The following is a 24,769-nucleotide window of genomic DNA, read 5'->3' on the forward strand; positions in this document are numbered from 1 at the left end:
TTCATGTAGGCGCGTACATACGTTGTTCACTTTTTGTAGGAGTCGCGCGCGTTCTTTCTGGGCGTATACCTCCTGGATGCACTTAGCATCCCTCCTAGTTGCTGCTGGCGGTGACGCCGTCGTAAGAAGTGCTGCCCGTGTTGGCTGTGCACCATCGCTTATTTATGTGCGCGCTTTCGGCGACAAGGGCAGTTGTGCGCGCTGCGGGCTTGAGAGCGAGGAACGAACGAAGATGCGAGCAGGAAACAGCGGCCAAGCGCACGCGCTGCGGATGAAAGAAGAAAACGAGGCTCGGGCTTTTGGAAAGGCGGCGAGAAGCCGAGGCCGAGTTCTCCGAATCGATAGGGTGCCTCTCGGAAAAAGGGCCCGCTCAGTTTCGCTCTGCTTATTTTTCTTTTTCGTCGTTCTCTCTTTTTTTCCTCCACTTTTTCGTCTTCGTCTTTTTTTCCCCTGCGATGAGACCCCCCCCCCCCTTTTTTTTTTTCCCTTTATTACCCTCCGCCTCCTCTGTCTCGTTTGCGGATAACGCTGTCTCGCCCGGCTGCGTCACTTCCGTTCCATATTTTACATTTCTGCTCCCTTTTTTTTTTGTTGCCTAATAACTTGCTCTGTGTGTCTGATGCATGAATGTGTGCGTACTCATTCATTTTATTTATTTATTGGGAGTGCCGGCCGTTGCTTTTCTCGTTTCTGCTTCTCTGCTGACTCAGGCCGGCGTAAGAGAGCCGTTTCTTACCGCTGCTGCTGCTACAGGATTAATTTTCCTTGTTTAAAATTTTTCCTTCCATTTTCTGTCGCGCGTCATACTGCAGTGCCTTCGCGCTGTTAGTGCTTGGGGTGTTTTCGCGCAGTTCCTTTGACGCAGCAAGTTTGGTTTGTCGCCCTGATATCCCGCAACCAGAGAATCTTCTCACTTAAACTTTCTTTTTACCTTTTCGTTTCAGTTTGTCAGTCGAAGACCTCGACTTCTTGGTAGCGAGAGGAGAGATGATACGTGTTGTGCAGCGACTTTTGGAATTCGAAGTAGTCGCAACTAGAAGTGCAGAAAAATAAAAGAAACGAAGGAAAAAATTTCCCCTGACCGGACACTCTTGGAACGAGCTAACAGGGGATAGCGGAGCAGGGAGCTTTTTGATTTTTTTTTCTCGTCTCTCTCTGTAGAGTTGTATCAGCTTTAACAGTAAGGCACACTGAACCGGGCGCCGCGCGAAATGCCCTGTTTCCGGTTTCTTCCGATGCTGGGTATTAAAAAGAGAAAGAGGAGTGGGGAAACTAAAAACTGTGGCTCTAAACTTCTTGTGCCCAGACGCTGGGCCGCCTATGCTCCGTCTCTTCGTACACTGTTTTGCTTGTACATGGCCTCACACGCTTCAGCACTTATTTTAATCGCCCGTTTGCGTCTTCCGTTTTTGAGTCTCCGTTTTCACTGCGTAGTGGCGGCGTATAGCTTCGTGCCTTTGGTTCTCCTTGTGTGTGTGTGTGTGTGTGTGTGTGTGTGTGTGTGTGTGTGTGTGTGTGTGTGTGTGTGTGTGTGTGTGTGTGTGTGTGTGTGTGTGTGCGTGTGTGCGCGTGTGTGCGTGTGTGCGTGTGTGTGTGTGTGTGTGTGTGTGTGTGTGTGTGTGTGTGTGTGTGTGTGTGTGTGTGTGTGTGTGTGTGTGTGTGTGTGTGTGTGTGTGTTTCTGCAGCACTGCTCGCCACATTGTAGCGTGTGACGTCACACTTTTGCCGAGGGCAGTGTTCAGTTAGCGCGGTTGAGTATAGCGCTTAGAGTGCTAGCGGCGCGTTTGACCGCCTCCTGGCGGGGCCTCTGCGTGCGCAGTGCACGAATTTCGCAATAGATGGCGTCACGTGGCCGAGCAAGCCAGCCGTTGAACCCCGCGTTCTGCTTCAGAGGGCGCCGGGCCTCGGGGAGTCGTTGCGGTGAATGCCTGTGTCATACTTTCCCTCGTTGCTTTTTGCGCGCCTTATTTTCTTCATTGCGACCAACGAATCAGTAGCGGCCGCGGGCCAGCGAGCTCATCGCTAGGCCCAAGTCTCTGCCCGTGGCCCGTAACACGTTCGCAACTGTATAGGATAGGGAGACGCAGGTAGCCAAGCGGGAGCGTGGTTATTGTGTGCTTAGCGGAGAAGCCCATGGCAGAAAAACAAAAGGCTCCCCTCCCACCCATGGAACCCTCCCATGCGTGTCGCTGCAACGTGATCCGTTGCAGTGTGTCAGGTGCTGGCTGTGCACCTCTTTTATTGCATGCTTCGCCGGGGTCTACGTGTAGCCGCATGTCGGCCCGCAAACAATGGGCTGCTCGCCGGGCTTGGAGGGCGTCCTCACCGCCAACGAATTGAGTGCAACTTGGCGCTCTCGAAAGAGAGAATAGAGGAGAGGTCTGTCGCCGGGCGAGTTTGTTTCGCGCGTGTGCCTACAGAAAATAAACGCGCTATGCAGGTACGAGCGACAATTTTTCTGCACGTTTGAGTCCCGTGTGTTTGTTTTGACGTTCACCCTTCTGCACAAATACGGCGGTGATGCGCCGTTCTTTGTCGGCACTTGTTTGTAAATTATGTGCGTGAGGCTGACGTTTCAAGCAGCTCTCATTGTGTCAGCGTAGGTCAGGCGCCTTTTCCGACCTCTGCACCATTTGTCGATATATCACATGGTGTATCATATGACATATGCTCATCCTGTGTACCATAGAGCAGCCTTGTCTCAGTTAGGCGCCTAGCATCGGTTGACCTTGAGTCTCGTTTTCAACCCCGGGCGTTCAGCTGTCCTTGTAAAGCGTGCTCTGCCTGCTTTGCTCTCGTGCCTAGAGGCAGAGCCTTCACCCCGGATTCAGAGAGAGGTGGTATTCTATTTTGCGGAGCACTTGTGCTGAGCCTGCATTAATGTTCCTCCATCTGTGTATAAAATAATGAAGCTGGACTGCTCTACGAGTTCGCACAACCTTTCATAGAACGCAGCATTTTCCGCGATGTAGTCGCCGTGGTGGCTCAATGGTTATGGTGTTCGGGTGTTGTCCCGAAAGACGCGGGTTCGATCCCGGCCGCGGTGGTCGCATTTTGATCGAGGTGAAATGCTAGAGGACCGTGTATTGTGCGGTGTCAGTTTCACATTGAAGAACCCCAGGCCTTCGAAATTATCAGGAGCCTTCCACTAAGGCGTCCCTCATGGTCGTGGCCCGTCGGTGGCCCACACTTAGTTGCGGCGTGACCGACCAGTGAGCCTCCGGTGAAGTTAATTTATTGAAACCGACAACAGAGGCAACAGCAACGTGACATGAGTGTTTTTCGCAGGCTGTTTGACAAAAGTGAGCTGTTCCACTGCTTCATAGCGCCACTCAGTATTCGTGCTGCACAGCAGGAACACGGCGCAGTGAACGTGTTAAGGATCATACCCCGCCTGTTTGCCTGTTGTCTTTTATGGCGCGTGACTAACGTCGAATCGCCGCTTTAACGAGCGTTGAATTCCTTACGTAGACCCAGAATTGCCTATTGTGGGCACTTTTTCCGTCCAGTGATTCGGAAAATTCTTGTATTTTTGAAGGCGTTATTGTACACCATTTTTTTTTTCAATAGTCCTCACTGTTCCCAAGTGCTACTTGTTTCTCGTGTTTGTCTTCTTTTCTTTACTATACCGCGTATTTGAACCAGGGGGAAACCGGTGGAAGGAGTTGGCCCGAATCGCCACCTAAGGTTACGTGCTAAAGGAAAGAGTAACTGCTAAGAATCTAGTTTCAAGCTTTATTAAGTTACAATGCACTTCTTGATGGAAGCAAAAGAAAAGTACGTGAATGACTAGCATCTCATACGTGACTTTTACTATTCAGGCTAGAGTCAGCGGAAACATGACTGCCGCATTTGAGCCCCAAATTGGCCGATTCATTGTGTAAGTTTACAACCTAATCTCGGGAATCGGAAAAAAAAGATAAAGTTTACTTTCTTAATGTCGCGTACGAAGCCCAACGGATCTGAGTCGGCAGTGTGCGATCAAGGTGGGCAACTGCAATGGTGTTAGTGTTCGACGAGCTTAAAGGGGTCGAATTTATCAAACTTGGAGGTAAATCGCGCGCCATCTTTTTGGGTTAGCCATTGAATTGGTGACGTAATAGCTGATTGAAACCACGGCGTCTTTCAGGCTTCTCCGCAGAGCAGAGCGTCGAGCGGGGACTACATGACGACTTTATCGAAGCTGTTGGTAGATTACCAACTCTAAACCACTTGCCTTAAAGGAAAAAAAAACACACCCATGAGCTCTAATCGGTGATTAGAGATTACATGCTTACATTATACCTACAGCCTATATTGTTTTGAACCCTTGAATTTCGCGGAATTCTGGAAAAGTGATGCAGTTAATGGGTGATCTAAACTGCGTAACGCTAATCGTTTTTTTTAACGGCAGCTTGCGGAAAGCGTAATCTAAGTCCAACACTAAGACGGGAGTAAGGACATAATATATAGAACAGCGGAAGACAAGACGCGAGATGGAATCGCTTTCATAGCGTCCATTAATATTCGGCAGACAGCCTAATGAAGCAGAAGCGTCTCCGGTGTAGTACAGCCTGTGTCAAAAGTTTAGCGGCCCGGGGACGATCTGGTTCTGTGTCATGTGGAAGAGCCCTTCTAACATTCATGAAAGTCCTAACCTTCGGGAGGGGGGGGGGGGGGGGGGGAGGAGGGGGGTAGGACCAGAGTTCCTCTTACCTTCAAGGCATTTGGAACGCTGAGGATGCACAACGTGCCGCACGACATGACTCAGAAGCAACCCCCCCCCCCCCCCCCTTTTGGGTTCTATAGTTTGAGAAAAATGCCTACTTTAACAGGAGCAGTTTATTGAGCCATTTTGTAATGTTTACAACCCGCGAAAATTCCGTAATTTTCCTGCTAACTGTTAAAATTGGCTAAACACTTGTGAGTGTTCTCTTTCCCTTGAGACCCAGTTTAAGACTGAAAGAAAAAAATCTTTAATTGTATATGCTGCAGCAGTGGCTTAGTGGTTATGGCGCTCGGCTGCTGACCCGAAAGACGCGGATTCGATCCCGGCCGCGGCGGTCGAATTTCGATGGAGGCGAAATTCTAGAGGCCCGTGTTCTGTGCGAAGTCAGTGCACGTTAAAGAACCCCAGGTGGTCGAAATTTCCGGAGCTCTTCACTACTGTGTTCCTACTCATAGCCTGAGTCGCTTTGGGACGTTAAACCTCCATAAACCAAACCAAACCTTTAATTGTATATAGAACATCGCTCTATTGGCGGAGCTTAGTGTTTTTTTGTGTGTGTTTTTTCTTCACATATCATAGCCTGAGTCGCTTTGGGACGTTAAACCGCTCATCAACCATAAGCATATGTTTTTACGAACTGTTGTTGTAGGTTTTTTTTTTTTCGGCAGTGGCTTTTTTCCTACGCCAGGCCCAAAAGTTGAGGCCGCGCTTCGGGGTCGTTCCGGCGGAGCGCGAAGCCGTGCCGAATCCGTCATTCGCGCCGCGCTGCTCGGGCTTCTTTCATTCGCGCAGCTAGCCAGGGCTCAAGGGTGGGCGCGTTCCCGGAAAGCTGTCATACCTTGCGGTGCATTTCCTTTCTTTCGTTTCGTTTTGTTCTTGTCGTCGTTGTTATTGGGCGCACGCTGTGTTTGCTTCTCTGCCGCTGCCCCTGTATCGGCGGGATCCGCGCGTTTCCCGATGCGCAGTACGTAGACTGTAAAGCCTTGTTTGATCGATGCGTTCTGTTTGTTGGGATGCCTTTCCTGCCGTTCGCTCTGCGGGCGATGGGGCGCGGGAAGGGCTGATGCCGGGACCAGATGTAGCAGCTTGACAGCTCAAAATACGGGCGCCGAATGGGCCACGCGGGGCATTTGACTCTCCGCTTTTTTGCTCTGCAGGTTTCTTTGAAAGGGGCTATATATTGTAGGTTAGTCCGTGGGAGCGCGTTGCAAGGCGGGCTTCTTTCGCTGCCTTTTTTTTCTTTTTATGGCTTTCGTTTTAGAAGAGTCAAAGCGTTTGCAAGGCGATGTCTTGACTGCTGGTAGCGGGGCCAATCACCGCTAGTCCAAGCGAGTGGACCAGCGGGAGAGTGTGAGTATTGATGCTGAATGGAAAATATTATGCTGAGCTGTCAGAGGGGAATAATTTCAGTTGGAGACGGTGTTTTACGACCTATAGAAGTCCATCAGCGGGATTGCTCGGGGATTGTTCACCATTGCGTGCTTTCTCTAAAATGTTCCGGCCCAGACTATTTAAATAGGGAAGCTTACTTTCGTTTATCCTTTCTGCGGCAGTTTGATGCGCGCAGGTTTTCTTGCTCAACAACCGCTGCGTGAGTTTAGTAGAAAACGTTCGAAATAAAAAAAAGAACTATAGCTAATAGTTCGGTATAGTTGAAATAAAAAAGAACTATAGCTAATAGCTCGGTATAGTTGAAATAAAAAAAGAACTATAGCTAATAGCTCGGTACAGTTTTCTGCAGTTAATTATTGGTTTAGATATTGTACCTTTCAGCGGTTTTCATGGGTTAGGTGTTTAAAAAACATTCGATGTGCACTGCTTTTTTATTGCGAAAGCAATACTGCTCGAGGTTTCCGCTCTTGGCCGTCGTCCCGGAGAATCCACCATAGACCTTTAGCGTGACCTATGTGTGACGTCATACCAGCTGTGGAAAAGCGGGGCCCTAACTCTGCTCGTCGCGATCGTCCCAGCGAATCCTCCATGTTGCAGCTGCGCGCCGCTGCCGCGAGGGGCGCTCGCTGTACGTGACGTCAGGCCAGCTGCGGAAAAGCGCCCCCCCCCCTTCCCAACTCGGCTCGTCGCGATCGTCCCAGCGAATCCTCCACGTGCCGCCCCACCCGAGAGGACTGGGAGGTGACCCTGTCCGGCTGCTGCACCCTCCAGGCCCAAAGGGCCTTAACGCAGCGTGCCCGGGCTGCGGAAAACCGCCAATGGGGTGCCTGACTAGGCATCCCCACCTAGTGGTTGTAAGGGCGTGACCCTTCAGGTCACGGACCTCAACACCTCTCTCTATAATTAATAAATGTTTTTACCACCACCACCACCACGTGCCGCTGCCGTGGGGGAGGCGCTCGCTCTAAGTGACGTCCTGCCAGCTGTGGAAAAGCGGCCCCCCAACTCGGCTCGTCGCAGTCGTCCCAGCGAATCCTCCACGGTATGTCGGATGATGTGTATAAGGTGAAGCTGCAACGATGTGCTGCAGATAAGAAGCGGCGGAAGAAACGGATGAAGAGCGGGAAGAACATTTAGCTAAACGGCGTGCATATTGTAGTCGTTATGGAGAGCGCGAAAGAGACGCAACAACGACAGAACGAAGCGAGCAAGAGACAACGCGCTCAAGAGACGCCAGAAGAACACGCCGCAAGACTCGAGAAGCGTCGTAACGCAGATGCGGCTAGAAGTGACACCTCCCTTAGTTAGTGACTCTCCAACTGCGGAAGATACCGGTTTGAGTTCTCGAGAGCGTCGGAATGAGACGCTGCGTAGACGACGTGCCGAGGAAACGAATAATAATAATAATTGGTTTTGGGGGAAAGGAAATGGCGCAGTATCTGCCTCATATATCGTTGGACACCTGAACCGCGCCGTAAGGGAAGGGATAAAGGAGGGAGTGAAAGCAGAAAGGAAGGAAGAGGTGCCGTAGTGGAGGGCTCCGGAATAATTTCGACCACCTGGGGATCTTTAACGTGCACTGACATCGCACAGCACACGGGCGCCTTAGCGTTTTTCCTCCATAAAAACGCAGCCGCCGCGGTCGGGTTCGAACCCGGGAACTCCGGATCAGTAGTCGAGCGCCCTAACCACTGAGCCACCGCGGAAACGAAGGTTTCGCAATTCAACTAGGTTTAACCAGAGCTAAGCCACATACAATTTTTTTTATTCTTTCAGCGAGAAAAATAACGGTGGTCAAGAGACAAGTCTTGACCGTCTTCTGATTCCTTGACGGGTGCCAATAAGTTCACCATCATCATGCATAGCCAAATTTATGCAGTCACATTGCTGGAGCGCGACGTCTAGAAGTCGCGTTATGGTTTAATATAGCATGATGCATATGTGCCAATAATTTTCCCTATTTAGTGTAAATATAGGTTTTACCTTAAGAATTTAATACTGGAATCTTTTTTTCCGTCGTTTGTGTAAACGACGGCTTAATAAACGCATGAGATCGTTAAATACTTTACCATCGCTTTCCAGTTCTTGGTACTGAGAGTCTAGATGGGAATTGCTGTTCGGTCTGCCGTCACGGTCCAGCCTTCCTTTTCCATGCACCAGACATCGCAACTGGGGCATCATTATTCGTCTTCGTCCCTAGTAAGGTTTACAAGCGTGACACGCGAGTGCAGCTTTAGTTTCAGAGGCTTGGTGGTCTTTGAATCGCATTTCGCTTGCACTCTCTTCACGAGGGGGTACAGCGTGTTTACATATATTCGCCGGAGCTTCTCCTTTCTATCTGCTGGGGCGCTTGTTTTGTTTTTCCGTTCCTGGGTGATGGTTTCCCTCGCGAGCAGGCAGTTTCCGTAAACTCGCTCTCATTCTCGAAAGGCGTTGCATGGCCGTTCTCTCTTTTTTGTCTTATCTTTTAATGTCACAGCGATAAAAGCCTCATCGGGTAAAACAAAATTGTGCCGTCGCCGGCCTATCGGCTGGGAGGATGTGACGTCACCAGAATGGAAGTGACGTCACTTCTGGTAAAAGCATGGACAGCTTCGTGCTATCGCATTGTCAACACATAAGCTAATTAGGTGTCCCTGTGATTTTTTTTTTTTCTCGCGCGTGACTTCAGCGTTTACGTTTCCCTTGTGTGGGCATGGCCTGCCTCAGGTGTGGCTGGCGCCTGTCGTGGGGGAGCAATTAGGACTAAAAAAACCAGCATACCATGGCAGTGCATGTGATGCGAAGGCAAGATAACCGCTGGTCCTTAAGGGTAACGGGATGGATTCCAAGAGAAGGTAAGCGTAGCAGGGGGCGGCAGAAGGTTAGGTGGGCGGATGAGATTAAGAAGGGGCATGCGGTGGGCGCAGCTGGCAAAGGACAGGGTTAGTTGGAGAGACATGGAAGAGGCCTTTGTCCTGCGGTGGGAGTATAGTCAGGCTGATGATGATGATGACCATGCGGCAAACAGAGATGAACCGACCTCAGAATTCCATCCACCGTTGTGTGGCAGCGCTGTCCGATATTTTCGCTTCTGGTTGCACGCTCTTCAGCGTGGACGTACTATGTGGGCGTGTACTTATCGCTCTGTGCTCGTTTTCTCTGGAATCAGAGCATCCTGCACAACTTTCGTCTGATGTCCGCTGTTCCTGTGGCGCGTAACGTGAGGTCGGTTCCTTACGAACTGTGGTGCAGACGACTGTGGCATCTAAAAATGGCGTCGCGGTCGATTGAGTACGAAGGCGACGCATTCGTTATGGCACTTTCCATGTTGGCAGTCTTTTCCGATTCGGCTCCTGTGCATGGTTTATACACTTGCTCAGGTACGGCGATTATTGGACTGAGACTGATTCAGTAGCTTGCGGTCATTTCCGAAGGTATAGTTTTATTTTCTGAGGTAAAAGCCAGTTTCCTCTCTCCGCTGTTGCATTACGGTTTGTGCCTTCCGCCGTCCTTGCCCGAAAAAGTGGGCTGCGCCTCACGACGTGCATTTATGGACAAGTCACTAAAATGCCTCATGTTGGCGGTACTCGGATTTCAATGGCTGCACTGAATAGGACCAGCAAAACATAGCCTTCGTCGTGCGTAGCGGTGGCAGTGTTTTGTAACCTTCGGGATATCGCTTATTGCGTCTCAATCTCTGGCGGGACCAAGCAGCTTGGGGCGGGAAAGCGCACCGTACGAATTCAGCGCTGTTTTTATCTCCGCGTTGTATGCGGTCGCTTTCTCTCTTCGAGCATTCGCTGGGCTACCGCGGGTGGCCGCTGTCGTATGCACTCTGTTGTCCCCGATTCCGCCTTTCTATTCCTTTTTGTTTTCTTTCTCTCCTCGCAATGCTACTCGGGCCTCCGGTCGGTTTAGACACGGCTCCCCGTCTGTACGTTTTCTCCTTGGACAGCGCTTAGCATGCGCGCTCGTACGCTGTTCGTCGGCGTTGTTCCCTGGCCGAGGCACGTCGCGCGCTCAATTGGTCCGCGGCCCACCGCTCGTTTGTTTATTCATGTCGAAGCGAACTGCTGCTGCGGGCTGCGCGCGGTCTGGCTGGCGCTGGCGGCCGCGCTGCTGCTGCTGCTGCTGCTGCTACAGTGTTCGCCACCCCCGCCTTCGGCCGCTGGCGCGCTCGGGCTTGGAAGCGCGGGCATCTGCCGGCTGCTGCGCCAGCGCCGCTGGAGGAGGAGGAGGAGGAGGAAAGGCGGCCTCGCGTGTCAATCGAAGCAAAGACGTTGCTGCAACCGCTGCGCCACCGCCGCGATCTCGGCGGCGCCCCCACCTCTCCCCCCTGTGCCGATGGTCCTTGGCTGTGCTAGTTGTTCGGCTGTGCTGCGTCGTATGTGCGTGTGCGGGGACGCGGTGGCTGCGCCGTGCTTCGGTGCGCAGCGCGCGCGAATATATCTGCTGGTGCTGCGCTCGGGCTGCGCGGAACGTGCACCGGTGCCCACCAGTCCGGCGCCCGGTTGTGCAACTACGATCGCGAGAGGACTGCCTGCGAATAGGGTCCTGGAAGAGGTCGAACTCTAACATCACTGTGCGACTCCTCGGGCTGTCGGTTTCTATTTCGCGTTGTGGGATCCCCACCCGTGTTCCTTATTCCGTAATATTACGCTTCGCATACATTTGCAGCGGAAGTTGTGTACCTCAGCTGGCGATATCCTTGACTTTGCGTGACTCTGCCTGTTTGCGTGAAGAATTTGCGATTTGGTGGGCTGCAGCCACGGAGACTCTATAGTGCTAACCGTAAGCTTCAGCAGTGCGCGCGAGGCGTGGTAGTCAGCGGTTAACCTCCATTTTTTTTTTCATCCTTCATCTGTTCACTTGAAGACGTCCAGTGTTCAACGCTTGCGCGTCGAGTCAAGAAAGGAACACAACTTAGCGGCTGCTTTTTCCTGGAACCGTGAGGAAGAGAGAACTGCGGAAAAGCACGCCGCTGGAAACCGTCCTCTTCCTTTTCTCGGGCGCCTGTCTTGGCCCGTCTCTGCCCGACTTCGTGGTCGCCTCACGAGTCTGCGCTCTCACCGTTCCGTCTCCCAGCGCTGCTGTTGTGAGCAACGCTTCGCAATGCAGCCTCGACATTAGGTTTTCCCATTGCATGCTCTCCACCTTCCCGGCTCTTCGTCGCATTGGAACGCTTACCGTGGCAACTTGGAGCGCGTAGTTTCGTAACTCTTTCCTAATCGAGAACTTTCAGTGATGCTGTGGCAGTTAAGCGGATGAGATGTTCACGGCGACAAATTTCGCGTGCCACGTGGTTCCATCTTTACGATTGTGATCGCAACTTAGGTTCGTGCAGGGCCCTTTTTCTCTGGGCGCACAAGACGTTCATTGGGACGGACACTGCATGCATTCAACACTGACAGCAGCAAGAGGCAAAGCAAGACATATGGTCTGAAAATGCCAGCGTAGTTTTTTTTACGCCTGCGGTAATTGCGTTTAGCGCAGCTGCGGCAGCCTCGGGATCTTGGTGACTAACAAATACGCATTGTCTTTCCTTTCTTTCCTTGTGTGAAGAAGAAACATCTGAGCCCCAGATCGCGGGCAGCGTTTCGTACTCTGCTTGTGTGGGTGTTTCAAGTTCTGTCGGGTAGCGTTGTTTGCGTTGTTCGTGGTTCGCCCGATGTGCGGACGTTGTTCGCTGGTCACTGCGATTATTCAGCATAGTGCGGGTGCTGTATCAACTTCCAAGTTTACGCGCTCGCTTCGTCACCCTGTATACCTGTCCGCGAACAGCACGCACATCCCTCGGCCGCGCCGCCCTCCGTCTTGGCGGCACCTCGACTCCGGCGCGCATAGGAGGCGTCGGGGGCGCTCTTCCATCCTCCGCTGCCGCGGCGCGAGGGCGAGCGCGGGGCTCCCTGCCGCTGAACGGTAATCGATTCGTAGGCGTCAGCGGGCCGCTGGCGCGACACGCGGTCGCTAGAGAGCCATCGGGCGACGACGAGGTGCCTCCTGCCCGGTCTTCTCCGTCCCTCCGAAAGCCGCCGTGCCCGCAGTGGCGAGGCCCCAGCCTCCGCCGGACCACGGCGCGGGCTGAGCGAGCGCCATGCGGCCGCCGAGACTGCGGCGCTGCTCGCAACGGCCGTGCCGCGAGCCGCCGCTGCTACCTCGGGCTGCGACGCGCCGCCGTGCCATCGCCGCCGCGTCGAGGCTCGCCATTGACGACCAGCGCCGATCCGGCGCGCCGCGGGTGCGTTCCTGAGGCCTCTCGGCGCGTGCTGCTGCCGTCCTACGGCGTGCGCCCAGCGGCGATACGCGTGGTGCCCGTGCGTGACCGCTCGCCGCCCGAGCTGCGTCCAGCCCCGAGGGATTCGTGGCCGCTCCATCCGCTTCTTCGTTCGTCGCCGTGGCTGCGCAGCCGCGGGGGATTGGCGCCCGATAAGGCGCAGCGGAGAGCGCTTCTGCCGAGCCAAGATTGTGCCGCCGTTGTGTGGAATTAAGACGACGCATCGCTGCAATGCCGTATGGAGCTTCGCCTTGGCGGAGAGCTTTCTCCCTCGGCCACAGTTTGATGCTCGCCGTGTTTGCTCTCGTATGTGTCGCAGCGCCTGTGCTCATCCAGCGAGGTTTGTGAACGGCGGCGCTTGACGCGTTTTTGGGTGTCGTGCCTGCGAAGAGAGAGAGAGAGAGGTGGCGAACGGAAAACAAGGAAGAAAAGCGAGTGCGGTGTGCCTTCTGACGTCTTCCTCAAAGCGGTGCTTGGTCACGCGGGCGTAACTGCGTCGACGCAAAAGACTACAGACTGCGCTCGGTTTCTCCGAGGCGAGTAGATCTGGCTACGCTGGTCATGGCTTCTTCGGCGGCCTCTGCTTTACTTGAACGGCGCGACCCTACTCTGGCGTTCCCCCCTGTAGAGGGTACCAGGTGTAACGACTACATGCTCCGAACTAAGCGCGCTTTAGCAGGGTACATTCGGCGCGTTTAGCTCATCGAGGGACCCGGAGTGTTTCCCGGCGAGGGCTACCCGCGTCGTTTGGAGAGACCAATTTTGAGGAGGCCCGTGCGTCGGGTGACAGTGATTTGAGCGGCTTACGGCGAGTCGTCGTCGCCTGAGAGAGCTGACCTGTGGGACAGAGAGCCCCGTCGTTGCCTCGAGGCCGCATTGTTTGATCGGCTGGCCGCATCCGTGTAGCTGAGCGCAGAGCGTGTCGCGCGCTTCCGACGCTGCCGAGCGGCTCTCTACTTCGCCGGTGGCCGCCGCCGTGTGCGATGTGTGCCCGGAACGACAGCGGCCTTCCCAGACATGATCAAGGGTCTCTTCAAGCGAAGACGTGCACGGCCAGGACTGCAGGTAACTTGCACCTCTGGCGTGATTGCGTGCGCATTCGTATAGCAGCAGCGGGTGTACTGCAGTTGCGGGAAGCGAGTGTGGGTGCTCCCCTGACGAAGCGTTGTTCATTGACGCGTTGTTCATTGACGCGTTGTTCATTGACGCTGGTTTCACGGTCTGTAGTGATGTGCGAATTCTAAATACTTGGCCATAGAGGTGCTGTGCTGTGCAGGTTTGTGCGATCGTTTGATCGCGATCCGCGGAAGTCGGGGTTCAGCTCGGACTCTACAGTTATTTCGGTATATCGTAATAATATTTGTTTTAGTAGTGTCAGCATTTCGGTAATTATTTCAGTACGATCGCGATACATCGTTAAGAGATTGGTGCTACTAGGCTTTACAGCAGATTTATTGGGAGGGGTACGTCGGTAACGAAGCGTTTGCGTGTATTTAGCCGTTTGCACAAGTACAGGCGTTATGAAATTAAAATCGAATTATTTGAATTCATCCGAACTTCTTTTTTTTTTGCTTTCCAAGCACGAACGGGACGCATACTTTTCGTTTTTTTTCTTATTGTTCTGCCTCTGAACGAATGATCTCCGTAAGTTTTTCAAGTTCGACGCAGAAGTAGAAGTGAGTTACGATCTGTGAAATTACGGTATTGTTCTACATTGCTTGTACTACCTGTACGTGAAATGGGTTCGTGGAAGAAAGACCAGATTGAGGGGCTAATTTCTGTCGAGAATTTTTTTTCTTTTTCTCGGCGTAGGGACGCACACAGATGAAACCGATGAACGATGTGCGCAAAACATACGACGAAGCACATACGCACAGCCAGAGCAATTCGGCTCTGCCTCGTAAATTGCGATAACACGGCTGCACTGCGCCACACATCTCGGCTCTGTCTGTCAGTCAGCGCACACCTAATTTTCGCATGCATTTTTTTAGAAGGGCTGGGAGAATGGGATGTGTGTATCGATTGTCATGAAGTCGACGTCGTTATTGGCTAATTTTTCTCGCTGTGTACACTGGGAACAATTGCTGAGAATCGAGCTGACACGTACTGAAGCTTTCGACTCCGACTGACCTTCTACAGGGCCGTCGAAGTGGCGCCCAAAAAAGTCGCTGTCCTGCAACGATTCGCGTGGCAGTATAGGCAGCGGCAATCGATAGTCGCAACAGACCGTTCGAACGCGCTCTGAATAACGGCGCTCGTCGCGGGGAGGGAGGAGGTTGCGTCTGGCATCCTGAGCCAAGGTTAGTGCCGTGCGCACCCGCTACGTTATAAGCAGCGCGGGGTCAGCGAGCCGTAATGCTGGCCGCTAACAGTGGCAGAGATGAGGCCAAGGTGGCTGCACCTTGGCGTCGTTTTATTTCCACGGGAGCCTTCCGACGCCGTCGCTTTGATTGTGCTTTGAAACTGAGCGCAAACCTGACATGTTCTGCGGCCGTGGCGCTTGCGTAGATATTTTGAGCCGGCTCGGATCTAAGTCGCGCGTGCGGACATACGTACACGTGTCATATGACCTGCCTGCGTAGCTTTTCCAGATTGGACCGAGTTGCGAGACATATCGCGCGTGAGTAAACGGAACATGGGCAAACTCAGACTGGATGCGCCAGAGACAGTGCAGGAGGCTCTTGCGGTGTTCATGTTCTGTTAGTGTATGTGCGTTATGTTGCGGCCCAATTGCCCCAGTCGCAAGTTGAGCAGAATGCATAGTTGCCCCAGAAAGTCGCACGGCAGCCGTGCATAAGCCACATCGCTGCGTGCTCTATAGCAGCGGCTGCGCGCATTGTGTGCCGAAGGCAGGCGACATCCTTGGGACTGACATGCCCAGGTATGTCATGCCATGTGGATAGTGGATTAAAACGTGGCGTTAAAAGAAGCTTATTAAGACAGAAGGACTGTGTCAGGTGAATGATGTGTCGAAAATGACGCGTAATATATTTCGTCGCAAGCCACCTGTTATCGGCGAGGTGGGTGCATGTCACTCACAGACCGTTGCTGCCAGCGTCAAAAACGCCACCAATACGCCCACTGTTCGTAAGAGCACTACTTTGCCCGCCCTAGCTGTCGGCAAGGTCAAGGTCAAAAGTTTATCAAGGTGTCTCCAGATGGTTAACTGGCACCCGCAATGCTCTGCCTGCATCTGTCTACTTGAGCACGCGACGGTGCGCTTTGCCGACCGCGTCCCTTTCTCCTGTACAGACCGTGTGTGCTACTCTCGATTGCTACGCGCGTTTCAACTAGGCTGCATATTTAAAGCACTCGGCAGAGGCGCCGTTTAGCCGCAGCTTAGTATTTCGCGAATGCGCGCTATACCGCACCCATATTTTATAGCGCCTCTGCCGCCTTTGCGCTGGCATACACAAGAGCGGCGACAAAGATAGACGCGAACGGTTTGCACCGCGGAGCGCTCGGTTCTCCGTGTGCTTGTCGAACTGTCAAGCCTGTTCGTCAGGGTGCGGGACTTGAGGTGTCGTCATCTTTACTTATTTCTTTCTTCTCCCCTTGTCTGTCGCCTGCGCGCAGCGCGCTCGCTCTTCACTGTCGCGTCGTTCGACCGACACACTGGTCGTCCTTTTGAGTATGAGCTGGTGTGTTCCGTTGTACCGGAAAGAGCCGGCGATGTTAGCAAGCCCCGAGTTACATGTCAAGGGCAAGTTTCTCTTTTTCTGTTGTACGCATAATGTATGTTCCAGGCGCCGAGCGTCACGTGTAGATGTAGCGGGAAAATTTTGACGTACTCGAAACAAAAGCTCAGCAAACGTAAAAGGTAGAGCCCGCTGTCAGCGTGGTCGAAGTTAGTCTATGGGGGGAAAAAAAATCGGGCTACCGCTTTTGTTTTTCCCGTGCCGTCGGGGATGGAAGGTGTATGCATGGTTGTCACTGCCCAGTGTTGGCAGAACTGGTGGGACGGCTCTTTAGAGGTAGATTTCATGGAGCGGCGCCATTCCAGTGTCCTCTTGCCCCGACAGAAGACACTTCTTGCCCAAACGAAGCAGCTTAAGATTAATAGGTTGTCTATGTTGGAAATGAAAAAAAGTTTTTTTTTTAGTATTGATTCCAAGTTTGTTGTTTTGACACAATGTAACTAGAGGTTAAAGTTTAGCATTCAGGGATGTGATTGTGTCATTGATGCTTCTGTGACCAGCTTATACTGCTGTGTCATTAGCATTTAAAATGCAATTAGATATGCTAAGAAAACTAGGCAGATCATTAATACTATATATAGAAAATCATGAGCCCTAATATAGATCCTTGTGGTACACATTGGTTAATGGCCATTAGCTTGAAGAAAAAAAATGCCGTCAGGCTTGGCTGTTTGAATTCGGTCAGTGAGATAAGTGTGTGCCTCTCCCATACCTCTCCAATTAACCCTGTCCTGTACCAGCTGCGGCCATCCTATCCCCGCAGTCGTAAAGGTTAACGCAGGGCCGCTAATTCCAATATATTGCAGCTTAGAGATTGCAATTTCTTTTGGTGCATGAGCCGCTTATCACTGGGCATTCAGCGTCGCAGGTGAGTACAGCGATTGTGACGCAGCTCCAAGAAGACCTCCCGATAAACTAATTCGCAAATGCAAACCGCTCCGATTCGCTTTCGGCTCCTCCGCCGCCACTCGTGGTGCGTCTCGTCGGGCGCATCTTTTAGCTTCCGCATTCTGACCTCTCTTTGCGAATGCCTGGCGGCGGCGGCTTTCTCTTTTCTTTTTCTTACGTCTCTCTTCGCTCTCTCCTCGTCTAGACGGCTTCTCGATCGCGAGTAACAGCGCCGGAAAGCGACCGTGGCGTGAGGGAACGGAGCCGCATGGGCCGCCCTGTTTATTGACGATCGGTTCCGTCGGGCTCGTTTAAACGCGGAATCGTTTTTCGTGCAGAGCGGCGGCGGCGCAGCGCGAAGCGTACAGCAGCAGTGCTCCTGTCCCGCGAGTGCCGCCCAGCCCCCTCCCCCGCTGAGCAGTGTAGGGTCTGCGATGGTTCGTCTAACGGGCACGCCTCCTGCTCTCGTCGGCGCGTTTCCGGTGAACGCGCTGTTCAATGCACGCGCGGGGAAAAGAAACAGACCGAGCCCTTTTATGATGCCCCCCTCTTGCCGCGGGCTGGCTTCTTCAAAGTTTCATAGCCTTTCTTTTCTGCATTTTTTTTACATCTCCCATCGCCCACACCTCCTCGTCCTCGACCTTCTTTCCTTTTACGAGGCGACTCGCTTTCGAATCACTCCCATCGCGCCGGCCGCTTTGTCCCTTCGGTTTTAGCGGCAGTACTCCTGCCAGACATTGAGACACTTCGTCGTTTTTTTTTTGTTATATTGCAACGTCATCGTTGCCTTTTCTTCGCTGTTACCTTTTTTTTGTTTCTAGAGTAGTCGCCTTGTTACGTGGTAACGGCATGAGCAGTGCCTAATTACTATGGCCACGCTTTGTGACAAAAACTTGCATTTATTTCGACGAAGTACTTCCAGGGAGATAATGGTTTCTGGGAAATGTGGGAAAGAGCTTTTTATTAGTGTGAGGGATCGTTATACAGTGAACACTGTGTGGCGTGCGCTAGAAAATAGACTAAAGTTACTACCAGACAATTCTCGTTTGATTTCATTCGCGAAGTGCATTTCGACGGGTGCAGTCGAGGGGCCATTTGCAGGTCGCTGCGAATTGGGAAACCTTGACAGGCAACAAGTCTTTACCCGCTGCAAGTGATGTTTCTAAGTGTTAAGGACAGAAACATCAGCACGAATGGCACTATTGTGTTAAGCAAAGTTAGGGAAATGAATTGCTTGTTATGACACACATATAAAAGAAGCTAACACTCACTGGTGAATGTCGGCTTCCGACATATAACTATTATTTTTACACTAGTAGAGTAGATTAGAGATTTCATTTCTGCTTCGGGAGAAACAGAGCATTGTCTGTGGCTAGCAACGCCTTTTGCCCGCTGTGCCTCGATGGCCGATTCGTACTGAAACGAGTAGAAAAGCAGATACCGAACTGAGTAAGGCAAGGAAACTTCAGCACTGTGGAAGAGCAACCTGTAAAATTCGTAGTAATAAACCCTGCTCCGTAGCCATGCGATTTTTCGGAACATCTGCGCACTGTTAATGTTTTGTGCAACTTTCGTGTGGTCAACCTGTATCTCGCGCGAAAGCTCCTCTAACTATAGGGTTACTATGCACATTGATAAACAGCAGATGGTCAGGATTTATTCGGAGCCCTACGCGAGGATATGTCGATCTCGGGCGCAGGTATGGCATTTCACAAACCTTTAATAACTTAGCACTTCGCGCAAGTGTTTTGCGTTGCTGTAACGAGAAAATGAAAGCGCGTACTAATGGATCTCTAAGAACCTTAACAGTCTGGCGTATCTTAGTTTCTAAGCAGTGTAGTTACATTTTACGAGCAAGTACTTGCTCTCTACTGGCGCTCAGGATACGGTTAAGCATAACACGCTCACACAACAACGGTGGAACATTGCAGAAATTTCGTTCTCGAATAACACAACTTTTTACAATGATACTATATTCGTTATATAGCTTGAGGTGCATTTCTTCCGGAGCGTTGTTTCGTCGAATAATATGCTTGTTACTCTGACGTCGTCGCCGCCTTTCTCACCGATGTTGAAGCCAGTGATGAATTCGTTTTTATCATTTCGTCTCCGTTCTCATGGCGGTGTTCTCATCGTCTGCACCAGTGAGATGGTTGCTGCACATATAAGAATTTTGTTCGTCGTGTTGGTTTTAGAGATCATGTGAACATGGTGTCATGATCATGCCGTCGGTCACGTGGAATTACACATCACGTGACCATGACATCTTGGCCACGTGGCGTTGCACGACCTTGACGTCGTCATTACGTGACCGGTCATATAGCATCGTGTGACCGTGAAGTCAGTGTACGTTACCGGCTTCGTAATGTCACGTGACTGATGTCGTCACCGGCATCCAGGAGCTGTCCGAGAGTGCTCGGCACTGGCGTTGGTGGAGACTATTTGTCGCATCGCAGATAGCAAAAGCACAGAGAGCTACGCTAGGCAAACGCATTAATGAGAAAGCATAATCGTAAACGCATTTTTTTTGTCTGCCTGTGTAATGCCCAGCTTTTTCTCCACCTTATATTTGACCACGCTGTTGAAATACGTGGGTGACGATGACGTGCGTTCCTGCTAGGAATTCATGACATGCCTCCAACTGGTCTCTGATATGGTTTTCGTAGTGTGCCTTGACATTATCGTTGCTAGAACTGCTTCGATCGTTTCATCTGAGCCGCTGATGTCCTTGAGTAATTACTTGCCCTGTGACTGGACTAGCGCTTAAATAATAACTCAGTCGGTTCAACGTATTGCTGAAGACCTAAAGGGCTCAGGTTCGTCCGGCGGGAACTTTGACATTATTGGTGTGGTTGTCGGAAGTCGCAGGAAATCGCGGTGCGCATTGCGGGGCGCACGCCTATGATCACTGCTGCGGACACAGGTGTAAGTTCTTGGGTGGAATTCTAGAAAGCAACAACCATTTCTTTCTTGAAATGACGTTTCATTAATATTGTACCCTTATGTCCGGCATGAACATGCTTATGAACAGCAACGCGCTTATGAACCAGCTATAGCTCTTGTTGCGCAGCTGTGTTTTTGGTTTCACCATAGGGGGATCAAAATGCCCTTAGTTGCGTGAAAATGTCGTGGTGGTATGCGCAAGTAAAACCTAGAGAGAAGCTTGTTGGTATCCTCAATAGAACCGATGTATCGTCTCCTGAGAAGCGTGCTTTGCCTGAGATGCACCTCTGTGATGAGGGGAAGCTCACTTGCTAGCGTGTCTGTATAGTCCGCTTTCGCAGTCTGCTTTCACTTCATGAATAAAGCAAAAATACAGGAACTGAAATCAGTTATCAGGTAAAAGTATGGGAAGTTTAACATGTATTCGGCTATCTGTATGCACCTGTGAGATGAATAACACAGCTATTAGAGCTCATAATACAGGAGAAGGCCTGCTGGAAATTAAAAAAATATATATATTATTGTCCTGTTTACTCTGCTTTCTATTTATCGAAAAGGCGTTTTGAAATTGAGTCGAACGTTTGTCACCTTTTTTTGTGTGCTGTAGCTCCTAACTGCAGTCTGTAAAAGAAAGCCGAACGATCATCTTCATTGAATTTACTAACCAGAAAGAAAAAGCGCGCACGCTGACTGTTTGCGCTGACAGAAAATAGTTTTACTCCACGTGGCACACGCAAGGCTATTAGAACGTTGAGAGTGTCGTGTTCCAAGCCCTTGCGCAGAACCAGTGCGAAATTGCTCGACCACGGGAAAAATTTGGGACATTTGTTGCCTATCCTTGTGACGCACACCACCGTCCGCGTGCATTCATGTTGTGTTTTTCAACAAATCATGCAATGCAATAGAGATTAGCATCAGCTAAGCTAGGCAAAATCAGTCTTTATTTTAGTGGGTTCGGTTATGCAGTCTAGTTCATCTATTTAAGTTAATGGTTTCAAGTCTTGGCAGTTTGTATCGCGAAATTTCCATGCTGAGTTAAGGGGCTTTATTTTCAAGCGGTTTCTGTTTCGAAATTCCCATGCTTCGAGGAACCTTTTCATTAAGCTTTGCCGTGTCTGGGCTTTCGCTTCAGCATACTCTTTCAGATTATAGCTTAAAAAACGTGGGGCCACTTCCACAATTTACTAGACCGTTCTTTTTTTTTGTGTTTAGGTAGTTTGATGCTAGATCCTATCATAAAGAAAATCCTTTGCCATCTTTTCAGGGGTGTGACTTCTTAAGTCCAACTTGCCTGCTCAGAATTCAGCTTACGAAGAACACCCCGCTTGAGCACGGGACCCGCAGGGGATTAATGTGCTGAAACCGGTCCGGTGCTGCCGAAGTAGGAGCGCGCATGTCTTGTAGATATGTTGGGAATAGGTTGAGTCCCAAATACACAAGCGTACTCGGGCCGCGCCGTTGACGAAGTCTACTTTTCCAGCTGCTGAAAAGTTGTCTCTGAAAGGTGTAAGGCCTGACCTTAGCCTGCCGGCTTTTCTTGGAAGGCGACTCCCACGGAGAATACGATTTTTTGTTAGCGGTGCATCAGAGGATATTGCATAACGTACGTTTTACTTCATACTTTTAATTGGCAGCGTCACGCTTTTTTTTTTTAAGTTCTCGGCAACACTTTATTTTATACATTCTTATTTTGTGCATGCCTTGGAGTGCCTGGTTTGTTCACATCTCCCTTCACATTCTCTTGCATGGGGAAACCTCAACAACTTGAACTGCTACTTCAGCTTTTCGTTTGTTATTACTTTTTGTTCAGTCTTGACAGTTTTGTACTGTTCTTGAGTATGCGTGTCTGGCAGGCAGTGATTGTACCTTTGCACTGACTGGGTGGACATGCGCTGTGCCGGTAAATCTTGTGCATGTTGGCGTTTTGTGTTTCTGCATAGCCTTGACCTCAACGCTTTTACACTGTTTTCCCTGACCTTGTACTCTCGCACTGTCATCAACTGGTTAGAGCAAATAAAACTGTGATCAGGTCTGTTAACTGTTTTCGAAACATGTTTTTAAACAAACCTATCGAAGCTGTCTTAGATTGTTAACTGCACATCCCCTGTTGTAATTTGATATCAAAATGAGAGGCCGCTCTGTTTGGCCCACATTAGAAGTTGAAGGGATCACCTCAAAAACCCCTCAGCACCTGACTGCAGTTTTTTGTTTGTTCTTCACCTACAAGCGTGTGTCGGGGCCTTGGAGTTACCTTTTCCCGAGCGTATTATTTCGTTCGCACCGCTAATGTACGTTATTGTGCAAGGGCCTTCTTTTGATGAAGTCGCAAAAATGTTTTTCATGTAATGCTCTGTGTATAAGGACAGTTTCCTTTTTACTTTTCAATTCCTTCCCCTTTGCCTGAGTGCCCTAGGAAACTCGAAAAGATAAGACTGTTGAGGCAACTCCAAGAACCCTTTCGCACTTCATTAGATTAATTGGCTGTTTAATTGGGAAGAGGAATCTGTTCCTGTACAATGCAGACTAAATAAAGCCATGAATGCATCGTTTCCCTTGGCATACACCGCCTGTGGCGCTATTCAATTCACTTTTCACCCTTTTTTTTAAGTATACTGTTCTTTTGTATCCATTTCAGTGCTAAACCTCGCTGATTCCCTGCATCCATTAACACAGCCGCTGGGTTTTGGCCCCTTCTTTTTTTAGTGTTAAAGCATTTGCTTGGGGCAGTGAATGTCACGGGATTCCTCTCCCTGCTCTCTTAACCTCTTCTCCCCATTTTTATTTATATTTTACCTTAACTGGACCTCTTGACCGCATCTCACCACTGTGGCATGCGCGCGCTGATCGCTTGTCCGTTTATTTTTATTTTCCCTCTCCCACCCCCGTTTCCCGACTCTTTCCTGTTCTCTTTCTCTTTGACCTCAACCGTCGTTTCTTGACTCGGGGCCTCCCAAAACTTTTCTTTGCATGCCTTCACGTTGGTTGGCGCAGCGGTTCTGTAATGCCCAAGTATACGCCTCTGGTAAGCTGTCATCGTCATCATCGAGCCGCCACGGATCCCCGCTCTGTTCCCTTCTTCCCCTCTTCCCTCATCGGGCCGCCGCCACCTTGCGCATGGGGAGCTCCTTCTGCTTGCCAGTTGCGTCGCGACCGCTCACAGGGCGCGTGTTTGCAAAGCGTTTCAAGCACTGCCACTGTAGCCTCGCAGCTCGCAGTTTGTGCGTCCCAGAGACCCCGTAACGCCTAGTTATAACTGACCTAGCTGCGTCAAACAACTCCCTCAAACAACTCCCGCAAACTACTCCCGCAAATTACTCCCTCAAACTACTCCCTGAAACGGCTCCCTCAAACGTGCCCACGCCAACACACACACGCACACATTGGATATGTGTGTATTTCAAGGAAGTTTGGTTTGGTTTATGGGGTTTAACATCCCAAAGCGAATCAGCCCATGCAAGACGCTGCAGTGGAGGGCTCCGGATAATTTCGACCACCTGCAGTTCTTTAAGCGTGCACTGCCATCGTACACTACACGGGCCTCTAGAATTTCGATGTAGGAGCAGACCTTCGATATCGCTGCATGAAAGATGATGAATTGTCGTTGAGGGAACGTAGAGGCTAGGCTACAACTCGTAAATCTCATAACTACACATCGCAGCATTGTAGTGCTCAAAACACATTGTGGATGGACGTGCAATCGTGGCATAAGCTGCTCGCTGCCGCTGGATGCATTGTAGCTGGCTGTGCTTGAGATGGTTCGGATGCACGCCAAGGGCATAGGCCTGACCTGTCGCAAACCGTTACGCAGTGCGAACTGAATAATGGAGTTTGCTTGTTTGTGGGCAAAAGAAAGATAAAACTCAAGCTGCGACAGTGCTGTTTTTGCGCACTCGAACGCAGCAGCGAGGCGGGACACGTCATCAGCTGCGTAAAGATTTCAGGAAACTCTCGTCAGATGAAGGTAGTGTCGACGCTGCAGCCTGCGTGCATTCGATTCGTGGTGCGTAACGGTGTTCAGGTCCACGCAGCTGGTAAGAGTGAACCTGCTGCAGGTGGCCGGTCACGGTGGCAATAACATTTTTGTCTGGCTCGCGGGAACCACCCATGGCGACGCGTTATGTGTTTGGTGCACTTGCGCCGTTATTTTTTATTTTTTTATTGCGTCTACTGCACGCGGCGCGTGCGAACGACATGCAGCTTTAGCGGTGCTCTTAATGTGCACGAGCTTTTAGTGACTATTCAGCTTCTGCTAAGGTATACGAAACGGGTATTCAAAGGAATGGAGCTGAAAGTTTCGGAGCCCTATAAATTTGCTCAATGCCTCATTTAGTGCGTGAACTTACATATTTACACATTTTCTTACACTTTGCTCCTGTTCAAGGTAAAATTTTGCTTCGTAATTTTAGTCTCTCACTTTTTAGTCTTCTTTTTGTTGTTTTTTCCGACCCGGCTCCGGCAGATAGTGTTCGCTTTGTGCCTGTTAGCAGCCGCATCTAGCCCTCTGTAAGGCTGGATCATTTTTTGTCGTTCGTGTTTTGCCCACAGCACAATGTGTGGGGATGTGGTGTTCCTACTTTCTTTATTGCGTATGCAGAATGTTTGCGTGCGTACATAGTTAAGGCGCCGCTGTAAACCTGGCGCGTTTTTCTCTGTCGTTCTTGTGGTTCAGTGCTTGGAAGCATGAGCGTCATCGTAGCCGCATCTTTTAGTGTTTGGTAGTAGTGCCTCTATAATTTCTTTTGGCCATAAATGCACTGCTTTTACCGAACTCTTACTTTTTTTCAGAAGTTCATGTGTACAGTTCACGGCACAGTGTGAACTTTTTTTTTCACTCGCGCTGTCCCCTTATTTATAGTCATATGATATATGTTCGTTTTTTTTTAT

The 24,769-nt window shown here is 50.7% G+C and overlaps 1 protein-coding gene across 4 annotated transcripts in view; it reads left to right on the plus strand.

Moving 5' to 3' along the window:
• Ca-beta (Calcium channel protein beta subunit) overlaps positions 1–24,769 on the plus strand; it is a 118,246-nt gene that overhangs the window by 58,527 nt on the left and 34,950 nt on the right. Inside the window, exon 3 of one of the 4 annotated variants that reach the window (XM_077659663.1) lies at positions 22,877–22,907. The exons of 2 other annotated variants lie outside the window; for them this stretch is intronic. In XM_077659663.1, the coding sequence (XP_077515789.1) occupies positions 22,887–22,907 (21 nt within the window). In that variant the 5' untranslated portion in view covers positions 22,877–22,886. Of the gene's footprint in view, positions 1–12,003; positions 13,422–22,876; positions 22,908–24,769 lie in introns of those variants that run through there. One more of the 4 variants, XM_077659662.1, reaches the window with a different exon arrangement.

This window comes from Amblyomma americanum, chromosome 3 (assembly GCF_052857255.1).
Source record: "Amblyomma americanum isolate KBUSLIRL-KWMA chromosome 3, ASM5285725v1, whole genome shotgun sequence".
Taxonomy (NCBI): Eukaryota; Metazoa; Arthropoda; class Arachnida; order Ixodida; family Ixodidae; genus Amblyomma; species Amblyomma americanum.